Below are 19,445 nucleotides of genomic sequence, written 5' to 3' on the forward strand. Positions count from 1 at the left end.
AGTCAAAACCTCACCCTCATATGAAAGTGTTATGCACCACGATAAAAAAAATCAAAACCCCAGCTCAATACAAGGGTTTTTCGTGTTTCTAGGGCTCATGAGGAAAAGATTCAATGGTTCGTGTTTTTGATCCGTGTTATGTTTTGATTTTTAATAAAAGGGTATTTTTCTAACATCTAAAGGTGAGGTGGGTAACGGAGAGCAAACGAATTAAAGTTTAGGTGGGCAAAGTGTTAAGTTAAGTTTTAAACCACGGGTAGGCAAAGTGAAAATGGGCCAAACCACAGGTGGATTTACTATAATTTCTCCTTAATTCTATGTCCAAGTTCTTTTCCCCTCTTTCAATTTATTTCATTTTTTTTTCAATCATTCTCATTTTCAACATCCAAAAACCTCCCTACGTTTTTTCAAATTTTCCATCTAAAAATTTCCTGTGTTTTCTTGGATTAGTGCAATGATTACTTTATATATCATGACCTCATAAAAGATAAAACATATGTTTTATTAGGCAAATACATTGAAGATATTCCATTATTAACATTTGCAGTATTGCTTGACTCTAAGATATTGAAATGCTTGACTCTAAGATATTGAAACACATGATTCAAAAAAAAAAAAAAAAAAAAAAAAGAAGAAGAAAAGATATTGAAAGTTGAAACACATCATGCGTCCTAAGTCTCTATACAGATCATGGTACTCACAATAAGCTTAAAAATGATTGCTTGCTAAGCAAATAGTAGTACCTCTAACTAGCTTAATTTGATATCTTAAAATGAGAAATTTGGAGATTTTCAACATTAAGATTTGTAAAAGTACTACGTATTTTGCTAGCCCCATAAACTTGCCCCAATTGTATGCCCTATATTTAGCAGGGTTTTACTTGTTTGTCATCTCCTCTAAGGGCTTAATCATGGTGTAGTGTGCTGGGTTGAAGAAAAATGGAATAGAGAACCTTTCCCTCTCTGGGTTCACCATTGCCTTGTGCTCCACACTCTCATACTTGTCATTACTCCAAACCTAAAAAATTTTCCATTCTTTGAGTGAAACTGGCCAACAATAAAAGTCTCCAGGTACATAAAAATTTCAACATTGGCTAAGTATTTTAATTAGACTAGTAATATGTTTTTGATACATACATGCATAGATGACAACATAGAGAAAAAATTGATATACTAACATTAATCATGTACTTTTTTTTTAGTTGCTAAATAGTAAATGGTATTTGAAAGCAAGTTTGGCTATTTTTTTTTTTTTTAAAAAAAATGATTTGTTGATGTGGCAGAAGCTTGAAGAAAGCACACACGATACTTTCTTTGATGGACTGAAACTAAATTATTAGTTTCTAGGTAGTAAACCTCGAATCCACGAGAAGTTTCTTGAATTCACAAGGTGATAGGGTTTTGAAATCCACCAAAGAAAAATAGACAGTCTGTATTTTTATAAATCTCAAAACTAAATTGCCTTTGGAGGCTACAATGTGTTTAAATAGTAAAAACAAAACCTAAGGCAGCTACAAAAGCATATGAAACTCTAATTTAACTAAAGAACATTAAAAGCACCTGAAAAGAAGGAAAGAAATGCCCTAAACCTATAATAATGAAAATTAAATAAAAATACAATATATAAAAAATTACAGAAATTATTTTGAATATTCTGTCCTACATCAGACCCCTTCACTTGAAACAAACTCATCCTTGAATTGATGGTTGAAATCTTCATCTTCCATGCCAGGAGAACAAATACTTTGAAATCTTCATCTTCCTTGTCTTTTTGCCAAATTTGAAAGTCATCAATTGACCAACTTGAACATCTTGTCCCTTAATCTTCATGCAATTGACAATATTCACCAAATAAGAGTGAATAATCAAATTAAATCTTTCCACCCTAATAAAATCAATAAACTCTGTTTCAATATCTCCCACTAAAATAATAGGAGCTTGAACATTGAAATTAACTTGACTTCATTGAGAACATTGACAACTTCCTCTATAATTTATTCTTTATGTATACTAGGATCTTCGATAATCTCTTCCACATTAATCTTGATTTCAGGATCTTCTTCTATAATAAGGTCTTCAGTGATTTCCTCAGAAATCTATATATTTTCTTCTTTGACTTCTACATATTCTTCAAGAGAAGTATTTTTTTTCAACATGCAATTCTTTCCTTAATGGTGAAATATATGGCTTTTCAAAATAATTCAAGTGTGAACTTCTTGGCCAATAATGATAATCTTGTTTTGAATATGAAAAAATTTCATCACAATCCAAAGGTTAAAATTTGATAGCAAGCATCTTTTTCATCCTTGACCATGAACGAATTTTGTGTTGACCTTGTTAGGTTCTATCAGATTGTACTCGTTCCCACCAAAGTAAGGCATACTCATTAAGTTTATACAAAACAAGCCCAACTTTTCTCTCAAAAGAAATATTCTCAAAGTCAAATAAATCCTCTAGATCAAGTAATCAATCAAGAAAATCTTCTTTTAAAAAATAATCATTAAACTTGCAATTCTCTTATAAGGCCTATATGAAATTTGTTTACCAATAGGTTGCTCATGAGTTAAGTCTCTGCTCCAGTTATCCCTACTGTTTCCATTCTTCAATGGCACTATCCTAGCATAGATATTTGTGAGTGCTTGTTGTACGTCACGTAATGCTCTCTAAGTTATTCGTCGTTGTTGTGGTGGTGGTTACAATCTCGCCGGTTAGCAATCAGACCAGGGTAAGTCAACACTCTAATACCAACTAATATTACGGAAGCCTGAAGAAAGCACACACAATACTCTATTTGATGGATAGAAATTAAACCATTAGTTTTTGGGTGGTAAATCTCAAATCCACAAGGGTTCCTTGAATTCACAATGTGATAAATTGGAATCCACTAGAGAAAAGTTTAAGAAAACTCTGTAATATTATTAATAATAGTTTGATAACTGAATTGCTTTTGGAGGCTACAATGCGTTTAAATAGTAAAAAAAAAAAAAACCTAAGGTGACTGGAAACCCTAAGGCGGCTACGAAAGCATACAAAACCCTAATTTGACTAAAAAACATTAAAAGTACCTAAAAAGAAGGAAATAAATGCCCTAAACCTAAAATAACAAAAATTATATAAAAATACCAAATATAAAAATTACAGAAACTAATTTGAATATTCTGTCCTACATCATTTGTACTTACTAGAGTTAGTTTGAAGATTTGAAAATATTACCAGAATAATGTCTTAAAAAGAAAATGTTACCTGAATAATGTCGCCAACATTGACAATATAAGCATCTGGGGTGGGTTTGACCTGAACCCACTCTCCATATTTCCGCTTCATTTCAAATCCTCCAACATCATCTTGAGCAAGGATGGTTAAGGCACCACCATCCTTGTGCCGACTGACACCAAGTGCTTATTCAGGGGTTGGGCAAGGTGGATAGTGAAGATAGTCGGATGTTGCTATTGTGATCTTTGAAGAAGTTATAGAACCTATCTGCTGGCAAGCCTAGGGACAGAGCAATAAGTTTGAGTAACTTTTAAGCTAGTTTTACCATCTCTTGACCACAATCTTGGCATGTTTCCTGGTCAGTTTTCAAAGGAGCTCATTAGATCACATAGATTGAATCCCTTGATTTGGGTTTCAAACTAGATCATATATAATTCTTGACAAATTAATCTCAAATTTTCTAACTCAATTACAGAGGGTTTTCCTAAGAAAACTTTGTAATTTTATTAATAATAGTATGATAATTGAATTACCTTTGGAGGTTATAATACGTTTAAATAGTAAAAAGAAAACCCAGGATGGCTTTTTTTTTTTGATACATAATTGAATTTCTACTCTAGTCTAATCTAAGTGTATATAAGTGTGAAGCTTCCTCTTGGAGACTTGAACCCTGGCCCTTGCCCCCCACACCCCACAAGTATTTATACTTGTGGAGTGACCATCGCACCAAGGTTGCGTGGTGGTAAACCCAGGATGGTTAGAAACCCTAAGATGGCTAGCAAACCCTAAGGTGGCTATGAAAGAATATAAAACCCTAATTTGACTAAAAAAAATTAAAAACACCTAAAATAAGGAAATAAATCACCTAAACCTAAAATAAAAAAAAAAAAAAAAAAAAAATTAAACCTTGTCCGACATCAGACCCTTCCACTTGAAACAAACTCGTCCTAGAGTTGATGGTCGAAATCTGAAATCTTTCACTCTAAATAAACAAATAATTTGAATTCTTTAATAACTTGATCTGGTTTTGAAACTTGAATTCTTCATAAAGTGTAGCTTAAAATTTATTCTCATCTATGTACCTTCAATTTATTTAAAACATCAATGAAAAAAGACTAATAATAAAATTAAAATTTTCTAGTCCAAGAAAATCAACATATTGTGTAGCCATCTTCAACAAATCAATCGAAACCTGAGGATTGTGAGTTGTGGACTTATCCTCATATTTAACCTCAATTGGATTTTCCACAATATTCTTAACAATTACCATATCTTGATTTCTGTCATTATCCACAATCAGTTTAACCTTCTTCTTTTTTACCTCTTTATCAAGTTTTTGGCAAGTGGTATCTTCATTCTTTAATTCAATAACTTGTTGCAAGTCTTGATCTTTTTTAACCACTTCAAAATTTTCTTTAGAAATAGGCTGCTTCTTCTCAACCCTCAAACCCTTTCCTTTACTTGACACATGGACTTGACTGTGATAATTTTGGTTTTGTGGTTGACCTTCCATGTTTTGAACATATTGCTTTTCATATGAATATACAGATTTATAATCAACACTTTTATAATCTAGTATATCATACTAATCATTAGGAAATCATAAATCAATTAATACCCTTTTCATTCTTTGCCAAGAGCGGATTTGATGCTTACCTCGTCGCTTTCTATCGATTTGAATGTCTTCCCACAATTCCTCTGCTTCATCATCCAATTTTTTAGATGTAAGCCGCACTTTTTCTTCATTACAAATCTTTCAAAAATTAAAACACTCTTCCAAATGAAGAAGCCAGTCAATAAAATCCAACTTACACATATCTCCATCAAAGAATGAAATTTTTTTGTAGTTAGGAGTGCATCTTTGAATATATTGATCATCGTGGTTGTGAGCAACAAAGTAAAAGTGAAAGTTTTGTGCAAAAAAATTAAATACCGTGATATGACAATTTTGGATTTATCCAAGCATCAAGCAATGACTTCAGTTTCCTCCCACTGTACTTTATATATTATCACGTCAAATGGTTTTTGCAATACATCGAAGCATACTCCATTATTGTTATTTATAGTATTGCTCATCTCCAAGACATTGAAACACATCATGCTTCCATAGTCTCTATACAGATCATGGTATTTACAACAAGCTTAATATTATTTCTTGCCTAAAGATAGTAGTACATTCAACAAGCTTATTCTGATATCTTGAAATGATAAATTTGGAGATTTTCAACATTAAGTTTTTGGAAATTACTGCACTTTCTGTTGGCTATAAACTTGCCCCAATTGAATGGCCTATATTTTGCTGGGTTTTGGTTATTTATTAGCTCCTCTAAGGGCTTGACCATGGTGTAGTGCGCCGTGTGTAAGAAAAACGGAACAGAGAACCTTTCCCTCTCTGAGTTCACCATCACCCTGTGCTCCACACTCTCATACCTGTCATTGCTCCAAACCTGAAAATATTTCCATTTTGAGTGAAACTGGCCAACGACAAAAGCCTACAAGTTCATTCCAATTCCAATATAGGCATAGTATTACTTTTTAATTGGACTAGTAATTTTATTTTTGATCCATACATGGATACACGGACAACAGTCAGAAAGAAGTGATATACTAACATTACTCATATACTGTATTTTGGCATTGTTTTTTCATTTTTAATGATTAAAGATAATTTGGATGTTGTAGACAACTTATTTATACTCTACATACTTTGACTATGAAAATGTTATAGACTTGGACTTCCGATTTTCAAAGTATATATAGACTTTGCTCATAAATGCTGCTTTCTTGGGTTTCTCAGTCAGTTTTACCACTAGTAATTGGTAATTGAAAGCGAGTTTGGCTATCAACAAAAATATGAATGATTTGTACTTAGCAGAGTAAACATTTGAAAATGTTACCTGCATAGTGTCACCAACATTGATGATATAAGCATCTGGGGTGGGTTTGACCCGAACCCACTCTCCATCTGTTTTCCGCTTCACTTCCAATCCTCCAACATCATCTTGAGCAACAATGGTTAAGACAGCACCATCCTTGTGCCGACCGACACCAAGTGCTAACTCAGGGGTAGGGCAAGGTGGATAGTGATTTAGTCGGATGAAACTGGTCTGATCTTTGAAGAAGCCATAGAACCTATCTGCTGGCAAGCCTATGGATAGAGCAATAAGTTCCAATAACTTCTAAGATAGTTTTAACATCTCTTGACCATAATCTTGGCATGTCTCCCTGGTCAGTGGTCAGAGGAACCCATCAGATCACATAGATTGAATTGGGCTTCAAACTAGATCATAATTCTTGATATATTAATCTCAATTCTAAATCAATAACAGAGGGTCCTCCCAAATAACAGTTATGAGGACACATTCATACGTTACTAACAAGTTAACCTTAGATGACTAGTTTTTAAAATGTACCATCCAATCTCTTGTGGTCAGTGACTCAGTGGTCACCAATAAACAGCTCTTGCAACATTATCTTCCACAACCGTTAAGTGTGCTGTGATTTATAAGTTTTTGTTTTTATTTTTTTGAAAATCGATTTAATTAGGACACAATAGTCCTATAATAAATAGAACATGAAGCATATACATCTCTTGGTTCTCCGTTTCTCATTCATGGACACACCGCATTAATAAAATAAAAACCTTACCTTAATCCAGGCGGGTACTCAGGACACTGATTATTAAATTCAGTGACTTCGTTGTCATCAGGCTCAAGCGAGGCAGGGAGTATAGTGGGTTCCTGTATAGCAAAATCAAACACTTCCTTCCAGTCCCTAACATTCTTGGTGTGCTCTGTCATGGTAACCAAACACCTCCTTCTCATTCCTCCTCACCTTCCTCTTCTCCTCCAAACTCTGCGCAAAGAATTTCCTCGATGCATCATCAATCTTCTCTCGCTTCTCCAAAGGCACCCCATGATTGATCACCTGGAAGAACCCCCACTCCTTGCATGCATCGCCTACGTCTTTAACAAGGCCTTCAAATTCAATGGCGGAAACATTGTTGGAGGAGAGTATTGGAGAAAGATCGATTAGTGGGACACCTTTGCCTTCGATGTAGGAGATTCTTGGCCTGTGTTCAGGTTCTAGGATGAAAGCTGGATCAACCTCTCCCATGGTAATTGGTGATTTTTGTTTGTGCAAAGAGATGGTTTTCCTTTGTTCTTAGAGAGAGGGAGATTGAGTTTGACGTGCATTGAACTTGGACATGATTTTGTTAGTGCGAAGAGACGGTTCTCATGATTACAGATGAAAATGTTGTGACTAGGGACAAACCAAGCGTGCGTTAGACTCGAATGTAGTGACAAAAAATACAAGACATCAATGATTATTTTAAAATTTATTTATGAAAGTGGAATTTGATCATAGGTTCTTTATTGGATAGACATGAAATCTTAGGGGACACTGCCAAAAAGGACCTATGATAAATTAAATGATAATTTTTTGAGAAAAGGTTAGAATCAAATAATTGATAATAGTGATAACTGTGATATCAATTATTCAAGTTAGCATCCTTCTCTGTCCCAAAAAAAATTGGTAGCATTACTTAGGGTGCAGCTAGGAATAAGAGTAAGTTTGTGTTACTTAAATATATCCAAATATAAATTAAAAATAAGCTTAAAAAATAATGCATAAGCTCCAAAATGTTATAGGTTCCAGTTTGCTCAATTGTTAATATTTCTGATAGTTGAATACATTAAGAGGGAACGCCATAAGTTGAAACAAAAATTAATAAAAAAAAGTTCCAGAATGTTAGTGAGATATTCCATTTTCTATTTAAATATATCTCACGCACGTTTAATACATTTTTTTTCCCTAAAAACTAGCACATAATAAACCTAACCGTTTATTCCATTTCAAATCATAAATTTTAATTTCTTAAAAATCCCTTTCTGTGTGACCTCACTAATAGGAGATTAATTCAAATTGAAAAATTACATTAAACTTAAAATTAAAAAAAAAAAAAAAAAAAGCTTCATTGCACATGCAGAACGTGTGTGATGAGGTTAGTATTATATAATCAGTTTTATCTTATTTGATTTATTTATATTATACAGAGCCTTAGCCCAGCTACAAAATTAACTTATTTTATAGTGATAGTTATAACCGAAAATCCACATTACATGTCAAATAATGCATCAATCGATCGTTTCATTCAACAAGCACCAAAAAGAAAATTGAGAATGAATCTTTTACTGCATAAGATTTAGAAAAAGAAAATATTGTATGCGTAATATTGGAAGATAGGTATTTTAATGAGAAATATAACAATAGATATCCTTATCAAGTATAGGTTGTCAAGTCGGTTTTAGTTAACTCAACTGGTAAAATCTTTAATGGTTGAATAAGAGATTTGAGGTTCAATCCCCACCTATACCAAAAACCGATTGACATCTAAATAATATTTGTTTAGTAAGATTAGGTTTTCACATTTTTTTTAAAAAGTTATTAAGATGATAAATAGTTATTAGAAGTTAGAACAATATCATTTTTATAAAGGTCCTTAACAATGCTTTTTCTACATCAATCATAACAAATTTGCCAAAAGTTTTATTTTACCTCAATGGACACAAATTTTCATATTTCTAACCGAAATACTCGAGGTTCAAATTCTTCCCTAACTATAGAAATATAAATAAATAATAAAAATCACAACAGATAATTATTATTTTTATTAAAAAATATCCACAAGCGAAAGAATACTTGTATTAATACTTGACATATATTCGATATTTCAAATATTGGATATGTCAAATATTTGACATATCCAATATTGGCTCAAAAAAGAGAGAAGCATTCTTACCTCAATTGGGCTAAGTTGGAACACATTTGATGACAATGTATGGTGACTATCAAGCAGAGGATCTTATTAACTGAATGACTGCAATAATGGACTAAGCAGCGTCAAAACCCAGACAGTGGGATTTGTTGTTGTCTGTTGGTATGGCTGGCTTATTCCTAAGGATCAATCACCAAGCAAACCAATTTGATAGAGTTTTTATTTATTTATTTCTATAGACACTTCAATAGAGTTATTCAGCCCCCCCCCCCCCCCCCCCCCCCAAAAAAAAAGGCAATTTGATAGTTTTTTTTAGCTTGGCAATTTAATAGAGTTGATCACTAAAAACTATGAATTTCCTATGATGAAATTTAGACAGCAAATATTAATATAATGAAATGTAACTATGATAAATTTTATAACTTAGTTTCGGTCCATATATTTATAATAAATATATGATGCATTTTGTTTAGTATAGGTTGAGATTTTTTATGGGTGGATTGAGATTATAGTAAAACCATGAGCTTAGATATATATATATATATATATATATATATATATATATATATATATATATATGTATGTATGTATCATCATAAAAATTTGGGCCAGCTCTAGCTTTGATAAGAGCCCATCTTTGGGACTCTCACATTGCACAACAGCTAAAATCTGATGGCCGGTTAACATGCTAACTTGGGCCTGAATTCCAATGGTATATTAAAGCTCATGAATTTTGTTGGAGAAAAATTGCAAGGGGAAAAGGGTTACACTCACATCTATTAAATCTAATTTATATTGTATTTTACTATTAAAAAAATGGTTAAGAGCCTTATAATTCAATTGGTTTTTGGTTTATCTAAGAAGAAGCCAAATTCCAACATTGTAATCGTATGATTTAGCAATGTCACAATGTTGAATTGTGACTAGCCACCATGCATAATTCATATACAAACTGCTTGTGTAGGCGCATTTATAAGATTAGGCTAGCCTGTTAGCAACCAAAAGATAACCCTTTTGACAAGATCCATATAATCTATAAAATGTCACTTTCTCCTATGTAGCTACAACATGTAGGTATTTAGTTGAAGCTGAATTAACTAAATTAATCCTTGCAAATACTTTGAAATGCTTCATGTAAGATTGGAGACACTTATGCTTAATAATGAAAATTTTCAAATTAATTGACCAAATATTATTGTTCAAACTTATATATATTTTTTAAAATAGCATTTTTTAGAACTTAAATCTTGACTTTTCAAGAGGTAAGTTTTAGGTCACATCTACGACTTATGTGGCCATTATAAATAATTAGTCACCTGGATCTCGATTCTTCAAGAGTCAAGATTCAATGATAAATATAAAAGAAGTTTTCGGAATCTAGCTAAGTGGGTTGAGTCATCTACAAAGGCTAAACCTTTCTTCTCTTCATTTTTCCAATCATTCTCATTTTCAATGTCCAAAAATTCCCCTTTTTTGTGCAAAATTTCCATCTAACAGTTTCATGCGTTTTATTGGGAACCAAATAGATTTGATCAATCAGTTTCTTTTGAAAAATCATAATCTATCGGACCGTTTTGTTGGGCCCAAAATAGAGAGAGAGAGAGAGAGAGAGAGTAAATGCAACAAAAAATGAAGCTTTAGCAATAAGAAGCCTTAATACGATAAGCCCTTCTTTAATCTTAGGGCCAAATTAACCATACACCCAACCATGCCCAAACCGTACATAGGCACACCCAAATCAAAAACCTAGTTGAACAAAACCCATCACTACCCAATTGAAACGGGAAACAACACCAAAGAAAAAAATATTTCAGGGTCAAACCCCCCCAAAAAAACCCAGACTTGCAGTGGACTGACTCAGTATTGATGGACAAGGGACATGGTAGTGATGGAATCGCGGTGAATCAACAGTTTAGGGTTGTATTGGGGAGAGAGAGAGAGGTTAGTAGATTTAGTAATCTAATTTACTAATATTAGAAGAATCTTGACTCTTGAACAGTTGAGATCCAAGTGGAACAATATTTTAAAAATACCACATTAGTCATAGCCACATCAACTGATTTGGCACGAAACTTGACTTTAGATTCAAAAAGGCTACCTTTCGATATAAGTTTGAAATAGTTCTATTGGTTAAATAATTTTCAAACTGGATTATTGAGAAAATTTATCTAATTAAGATTGGTGCGATGGCAATCACTTTTTACCAAAATATGGCATGTACGTAAGTGGTTGAAGTTAGGAACCAGTTTCTCAAGAGTAAAATTTCCTAGAAATTAATTTTCCCAACCATGTAAAAGTGAAAGTTTTATGTGGAAAATTAGGCCCGTTTGGTAGGGCATTTCAAACATTCATTTTCAGTTTTTAAACAACATTACACACATTTCCACATATTTTTTCACCCACACATATTTCAAAAAACTACAAATAACACAACTCACACTCTTCTACAAAACGGGCCCAAATATCCAGATATGACAATTTTGGATTTATCGCATCAAGCAATAGGGCTGTGCAAATCTTCACCGGAGCCGACAAGACCGACCGGCACCGACACTCCAGCACCGCCGCTGCCACCGACAGATGGAGCCGATGCCGGCGATCGGAACGCGAACGGAGTTCCGATGCCGGTGCGGTGAAGAGATCGGAGAAGGAAATCCAGCACCGTTAAGAGCCGAACCGATTAAATCGAGCCGATCAAACCGCACCGCTATAGGTTGGAATACCGACCCTAATCGGTATGCATTGGTTTTAATTATTACAAAACCGATCCCTATCGGTTCGGTAACAAATTTGAAAAAAAACCGAGCCAACCGAACCATGCACACCCCTATCAAGCAATGACTTCAGTTTCCTCCCATTATACTTAAATATTATCACGTCCAATGGTTTTTGCAATATGAGGCAAATACATCAAAGCATACTCCATTATTGTTATTTACAGGATTGCTCGTCTCCAAGACATTGAAACACATTATGCTTCCATAGGCTCTATACAAATCACGGTACTTACAACAAGCTTAATATTATTTCTTACCTACAGATAATAGTAGGTTTTACACGCTTATTCTGATATCCTGAAATGATAAATTTGGAGATTTTCAACATTAAGTTTTTGGAAATTACTGCGCTTTCTGGTGGTTATAAACTTGCCCCAATTGTATGCCCTATATTTTGCAGGGTTTTGCTCATTTGTCAGCTCCTCTAAAGGCTTTACCATGCTGTAGTGCGCCGGGTTGAAGAAAAATGGAAGAGAGAACCTTTCCTTCTCTGAGTTCACCATCACCCTGTGCTCCACACTCTCATACCTGTCATTGCTCCAAACCTAAAAACATTTCCATTCTGAGTGAAACTGGCCAACGACAAAAGCCTCCAAGTACATACCAATTCCAATATAGGCATAGAATTGATTTTAATTGGACTAGTAATTATATTTTTGATCCATACATGTATATATGGACAACATTGAGAAGAAAATGATATTCTAACATAATTAATATACTTGGATTTGGATATTGTATATTGTATTTTTTTTTAATGAATAAAGACAATTTGGATATTGTAGACAACTTATTTCTGTTCTGTCAAATTAAATGTGGATTTTGCTCATAAATGCTTTCTTGGGTTTCTCAGTCAGCTTTACCTATAGTAATTGATACCTGAAAGCAAGTTTGGCTATTAACAAAAATATGAATGATTTGTACTTAGCAGAGTTAATTTGAATATTTGAGAATGTTACCTGAATAATGTCACCAACATTGATGATATAAGCATCTGGGGTGGGTTTGACCCGAACCCACTCTCCATCTGTTTTCCGCTTCACTTCCAATCCTCCAACATCATCTTGAGCAAGGATGGTTAAGGCACCACCATCCTTGTGCCGACCAACACCAAGTGCTAACTCAGGGGTTGGGCAAGGTGGATAGTGATTTAGTCGGATGAAACTGGTCTGATCTTTGAAGAAGCCATGGAACCTATCTGCTGGCAAGCCCAGGGACAGAGCAATAAGTTCCATTAACTTGTAAGCTAGTTTTACCATCTCTTGACCATATTCTTGGCATATCTCCCTGGTTAGTTGTCAAAGGAGCCCATTAGATCACATAGATGAATCCCCTTGCATTGGGCTACAAATTAAATCATAATTCTTGACAGATTCATTTCAATTCTAACTCAATTACAGAGGGTCCTCCCAAATAACAGTTATGAAGACACATTCATATGTTACTAACATGTTAACCTTAGATGACTAGTTATCAAAATGTACCATCCACTCTCTTGTGGTCTCCACTCACCAGCTCTCGCAACATTAGCTCCCACAACCATTAAGTGTGCTGTGATTAGAACTCCCCTTTTCATATCATGTAGAGATAAGTTGAACTTTATAATTTTGTCATCTAATTGACATTGGCTAGAATTAATATTGAAATTATCCATATTAATCCATAATAACTATTATTAATTAGTCGAATTTTATTGTAAATTTACAAAAAGATTTCCATATATTATTGTTAAAAACCTTACCTTAAATCAGGCGGGTACTCAGGCCACTGATTATTCCATTCAGCGACTTCAGTGTCATCAGGCTCATGTGAGGCAGGGACTATAGTGGGTTCCTCTATAGTAAAATCAAACACTTCCTTCCAGTCCCTAACATTCTTGGTATGCTCTGTGTCATAGTAACCAGTCACCTTCTTCTCATTCCTCCTCACCTTCCTCTTCTCCTCCAAACTCTGAGCAAAGAATTTCCTCGAGGCACCATCAATCTTCTCTCGCTTCTCCAAAGGCACCCCATGATTGATCACCTGAAAGAACCCCCACTCCTTGCATGCATCGCCTACATCTTTAACAAGGCCTTCAAATTCAATGGCAGAAACATTGCTGGAGGAGAGTATTGGAGAAAGATCGATTAGTGGGACACCTTTGCCTTCAATGTAGGAGATTCTTGGCCTGTGTTCAGGTTCTTGAATGAAAGCTGGATCGACCTCTCCCATGGTAATTAACTAATTGGTGGATTTGTTTTTTTAGTGCTCAAAGAGATTGGTTTTCATTTCTGTGTTTCACTGTTTTGTAAGAATATTGGTGTGGTGACGAAGGAATGGTAGGTATTTTAAACTTTTATATGCGTGAGATTGAGTTTTATTTATGTACATTGAACTTGGACGGGTTTTCGGATTCCTATGGTATGAGGAGATTAAAACTAAGGTATGATTTTGTATGGTTGCTATATTTTTAAGGGTGTGACGTTTGTGCTTGCATATTGGAGGGGTGAGCTGTTTTGTTCTATGTATGGATATATTCCTAATCGCAATAATCATCAGTTACGGAACTTCTACATTATTGTTGTCGTCAGAGGTGGCTCCGCATTGTTAGATGAGAATTTCAAATTCTTCTTTTATGTTAGATGTGAATTCTAAAAACTAATTGCTAAATTATATACTTTTTATGTTCCTAACATGTCAAATTTGATGTTATTTATTATTTAATCAATAAACTTATATATATATATATATATATATATATATAATTTTAAACTACAAAAACTTGATATTTAAACATTTGATTGATGAAATAGTTATTGATCTTTGATCTTTTTAAAATTTTATAAATATGGAGGATAAAATAATTGCGTGCAATTTAATGGTTAGATTTTCAAAATTCACATCCAATAAAAAAAAAAATATATATATATATATATATTTATATATATATAAAAGAAGGATTTGAAATATTTTCCCCAAATAAAATGAGGCCCGTTTATTAAATGATATAAATATATTATACATTATATTTATTTGCATTAACATTTGAATTAAGGTTACTTCACTAAAAAATAAAAAAATAAAAATAAGACCCACGTTGTTGGCCGATGTTATTAAAATGACCCATACTGTCTCCAGGACACAGAAGTAATTTTTATTCAATAAACTTAGATACACAAACAATTTTACACTTAGTTTAAATAGTAAGTTATTAATGGTGGGTAAAAATGTAAAATCAATGGTAAATGATCTAGATCAGAATCTATGAAAGCTTTCCAACTCGATAGTTGTGAAAAAAAAGTTGTATTTATAGTATTGTTCATTTTTATTAAACGTGAAGAGACAAAATAGGTAGCCTGATTTTCATAAATTCATAATTATTTAAACATCAACGCTACTGAAATTATCAGGTTTTTCTTTTTTTTTTTTTTTTTTTTTTTTGGGATAGATTTTCAGCCTATAACATTTGTTTTTGATGATTGTGTTTTTTATTATCAAGACAAGATATCAATCGATTTTTGGTGTAGATAGGGATTAAACCACAGATCTTTTATTCAACCATCATAAATTTTACTAGTTGAACTAACGGGATCTCACAAAATTATTAGGTTGATACACTTGCATCAATAACTTCAATTCATAGTCATTCGTACTTCATATATTAGTTATTTTCTCATAAAGTATATAATAAATGATTTTTGTAATATAATACAAGGAAAATTTATTGAAGCATATTTCTTCACAATATTTCTCATCTTTGAGATAACCAAATCATGCTTTCAAAGTCCCGTCTCCCTAAACAACATAGAGTAGGAGCTAAACTTTATTCTTTGCCAATTGGTCATACTACCTCCAACCCAACTTACTCTGATATCTTGAAATCACTAATTTGTAGGTTTTCAACTTTTTGTTTTTGGAAATTACTCTGGAATCTGTTACTTATAAACTCTCCCTAGTTTTATGCCTAATATTTAGCAGGGTTTTGCTCATTTGTCAGCTCCTCCAAGGGCTTAACCATGGTGGAGACTGGAGAGTGCCGGTAATAAGAAATGTGGATAGGAATACCTTTCTTTCTCTGAATTCACTATCACCCTGTGCTCTATACTCTCATACTCGTCATTGCTCCAAACCTAAACAATTTCCATTGCTTGAGTTAAACTGGTTAACTATAAAATCCTCTAATAACATTTAAGCTCCAATTTAGGGATAGATTATTAATTATAATTTGGCAAGTAATTGTATCATCATTTTTTAGATACATACATGTATGAAATGCATAGAGAAAAAGTAATATACGTATACATACATTTTACATAGACTTGGATTAAAACATTTTAGACAAGACAACTTCGAGTTCGAGCATTCTTATCTTGGCTCTAATTTATCTATTTGACATTCATTGTACTTGGAAATGCAACATGTATATCTTAAACACTATTATTTTATTCCACCTTCAATAATTTTAATCTCAAAAAAAAAAAAAAAAGAGACCTCTCTCTCTCTGTGAGAGGTAGCCAGTCAAAGAATAATCTATACGGTGTAGAGTCGTATGGTAAGTAAAACAGATAAAGTAGTTTTTTGGTAATGCAAAATACATTTTATTTTGTTTTTTATTTATTTTTATTTTTTTGGATGTGAATGCTTTTAGCCTCTTACTTCAGTCAAACTTCACAAATATTTCCTGTCATGATAATGTCAGACTTAGGCAGCATTCGGTAACTCTACTCTTAGGAGAGTGTAAATTTTGATGCATTCTAGAAAAATTAATTCCAACAAAATATATCATTCTAGAAAGTACGCATGTTTAGTATCATGCTGAAACTCTTATTAAAACATAATTAGATTGAATAAATTGTTCATTTGATTTGTGTGTAAACTCTCCGTGCAATTTTATGAGTGTATAGAAACTTGTGTATAACAGTATGCGTATAAAATATATAAACACCACCATAAATATATATATAGAGAGAGAGACACACACACACATATGCACCAAACCTTATTTCAAACCCTATATATATGGAAAATTCTTAAGTACTCTCAGAATATAAAGAAATTGTGCTCCCTCCTCTTACATTTGTGGTAGACCCTACTATAACTTAATTTTTATTGGGATCTCTTAATATATGTGTTTTATGTTGTGGTTATTAGAATGTTTAGTTCTTTTTTTTTTTTTTTTTCTTTTTTTGGTTTGTGGGTATCTTTTTTTGGTCTTACTATTATGTAAATCTTTGCGCATTTGCATGGATTTTGATTTAATTTTTAATTGTTCACTCTATTATGAAAGGTTTTAGGGAATGTATTGTGAATGTCTCCTCTTTTTTTTCTTTTTTTTTTTCCTACCTTGTCATGCCACTAATTGTAGAATTGGGTGTGTGTAAATTGTCCTTTATAGGAATGGAATGCACATAATTGTATTTTGATGATGAACTGTAAAAGAAAACATTCAGCCTATGGCTAGATTTATGTTTATTGGCTGTTGGCTGTTGATATACACTAGCTTTTAGGGTGAGGCAGATGAATTTTCAATTTTCAAAAATCTAAACCGTTAAGAACCCTTTTGTGGAAAAATCTAAACTGTTGAGAACCCTTTTGTGGTTGGTATTTAAAGCTCTTATAGGAAGAATAATTGAATTTCCTGGCTGTTTTTTGTGCCTCTCTTTGTGTAGATTTTGTATTTTGAGATTTAAGCTTTTTGGTTATCCATTTGGAAAGTTTGCATAATTTTTTGGATAGTTTCTGTTATTGGGTTCTCTATAATTCTGAAGGATTGGGATTTGTTAATATTGCTAGTAGGTTTCATCGATCCTAATCATCAGTAACTTGGAAGGGCCTTTGGAGTGTCAGGTACTCTAGGCAATTGCATTTCAGGTGGAGTGAAACCTAGGATTCTAAAGCTATGATATATCCCAAAACTTTGTTACCAAAAGAACTTAAATAACGAAGAGATATTATACATTCATACCAAGAGATGGGGCAAGCTTTTTAGCATGAGGCGAGTCAAATATCAAGCTAAGATTGAAAATTGTGGACTTTGGATGGAATGTATAGTCAAGAAGCAAGAGGTGGAATGTATAATGTATAGTCAAGCAATAGGTACACCAATTGTAGAACTTTCATGTTATTATAATCATATAATCAAAGTGTATATTTCAATGGAATTTTTGTTATGCAATCAAAGTGTACATTTTAATAAAATTTGTTCATTTTCTATCAAATTCCTTTTTTTTTTTTTTTTTTTTTTTTTTCTGATAGATATCAAATTCCTTTCTTGTCGACTCTGTTGGATCAAATTGATTGTAATGCAACTCCATTGAAAAGAAACTTCAAATTTATGGATCATCATAACTTCAATCTAAAGTAAGAAAATTACAAAACTGGATAGAAAATTTAGTCACAACTTGTACCTTTATTTTGGCTAGATATAAACAAAGATGTGCTTTTTTGTAACAATAGGATATGTTCCTTTGGAAAATATTTTCTCCAAATAATAAAAAATATGAACAATTGAATGTGGCCAAATGTGACTAATTTTTGGAACATCAAAAGTTTGGTCCTAAACTAGGAAAATTACAAAACAAGAGCACTTAATCACAACATGTGTCATAGATTATAAAACATGATCCTAAACTAGAAAAATTGCTCGACTTTATGGACCATCTCGTTCCATCCACTTGCAACACTTCCTTGAGTCAATGGGCATCTTGCACCATCAATTTTGTCGTTGGAGCCTACCACACTTGATATACTCTCTAGATGTGATGCTAATGCAATACTTGCTGATGAGCCTCCCTAATGTTACCCCATCTGCTTCCTTTTAAATGGTGTAAATTCCATGGGCACATTAGAAGGAACATGTACTCCCATTAAAACATCCATCATTATCCTTAGAAAAAATTGACTACAGATTTATTATAACATTCATCTATCATTTTAGTTTTCAAAACAGAGATTGTGGGGCCCGGCCCAAAAATAATGGGCTATTCCGAATTCAGGCCCGTCCGAGGAGCGTCCTGTCCGAAGAGAAACCATATATGAAGCACTACTCAATCCCAATAACGCCAAGAAAACCTGTCCGAGGAGTAATTCCTCCTCGGACATCACGAAGCCCAGACGAGGAACTCTCCCCAGTCATTTCAGTTCATCCTCCCAACATATAAAATGAATAAAATCCAAAATATCTCATGGAAAGCTGCCACCACCACATTAATTGCGCCCCAACCACCCTCTTGGCCGCATTAATGAGGAAAAGACCCCTGAACAGTACCACCTTGGCCTCTGCAACTCACAAAGGGAGTGATGAGGGCGTCTGATGGGACATGTGCTCAAGTAGATGCTTAGATGATCAACAGGTGTAAGGTTGAGATGAGAGGAGGGGAACTATATAATGTAATGGAGTCCCTCAAAGAGAGAGACGGAGAAACTGTATTCGGAACTAAAGAAATAAAATCACACGTAGGAGATCCATTTCTTGTGTTTTTATTTTCTGCAACAATACTGTCCATGTATCAGACCGAAGAGGCTCACTGAGACTAAGTTCTTTGACCCATCCTCTACAAATATTCATTGTGGGTTGCGCCTTGGGCCAAGGCCTGATCAATAAGATTTGGGCCAGGAAAATCGTGCAACTACAATTGGCGCCGTCTGTGGGAAGAACTAGGGCATCAGCTAGCACAACGGTCAAGCATGGCAGAACTA

The 19,445-nt window shown here is 33.5% G+C and overlaps 1 protein-coding gene and 2 pseudogenes across 1 annotated transcript; all 3 read right to left on the reverse strand.

Moving 5' to 3' along the window:
- Window positions 1-754: 754 nt before the first annotated feature.
- On the reverse strand, window positions 755-4,725 carry LOC115966829 (annotated as a pseudogene).
- Window positions 4,726-5,398: 673 nt separating this feature from the next.
- Window positions 5,399-7,378, reverse strand: LOC115968851 (annotated as a pseudogene).
- A 4,510-nt stretch (window positions 7,379-11,888) lies between these two features.
- LOC115968852 (probable 2-oxoglutarate-dependent dioxygenase At5g05600) lies at window positions 11,889-14,087 on the reverse strand. The gene is made up of 3 exons (XM_031088368.1): window positions 13,510-14,087; window positions 12,728-13,055; window positions 11,889-12,313 (listed from the first exon to the last, which is right to left on the reverse strand). The coding sequence occupies exons 1-3, from the start codon at window positions 13,977-13,979 to the stop codon at window positions 12,053-12,055; spliced, it is 1,059 nt and encodes a 352-aa protein (XP_030944228.1). The 5' UTR covers window positions 13,980-14,087; the 3' UTR covers window positions 11,889-12,052.
- Between the last annotated feature and the right edge of the window lie 5,358 nt (window positions 14,088-19,445).

This window comes from Quercus lobata, chromosome 11, assembly GCF_001633185.2.
Source record: "Quercus lobata isolate SW786 chromosome 11, ValleyOak3.0 Primary Assembly, whole genome shotgun sequence".
NCBI classification, from domain to species: domain Eukaryota; kingdom Viridiplantae; phylum Streptophyta; class Magnoliopsida; order Fagales; family Fagaceae; genus Quercus; species Quercus lobata.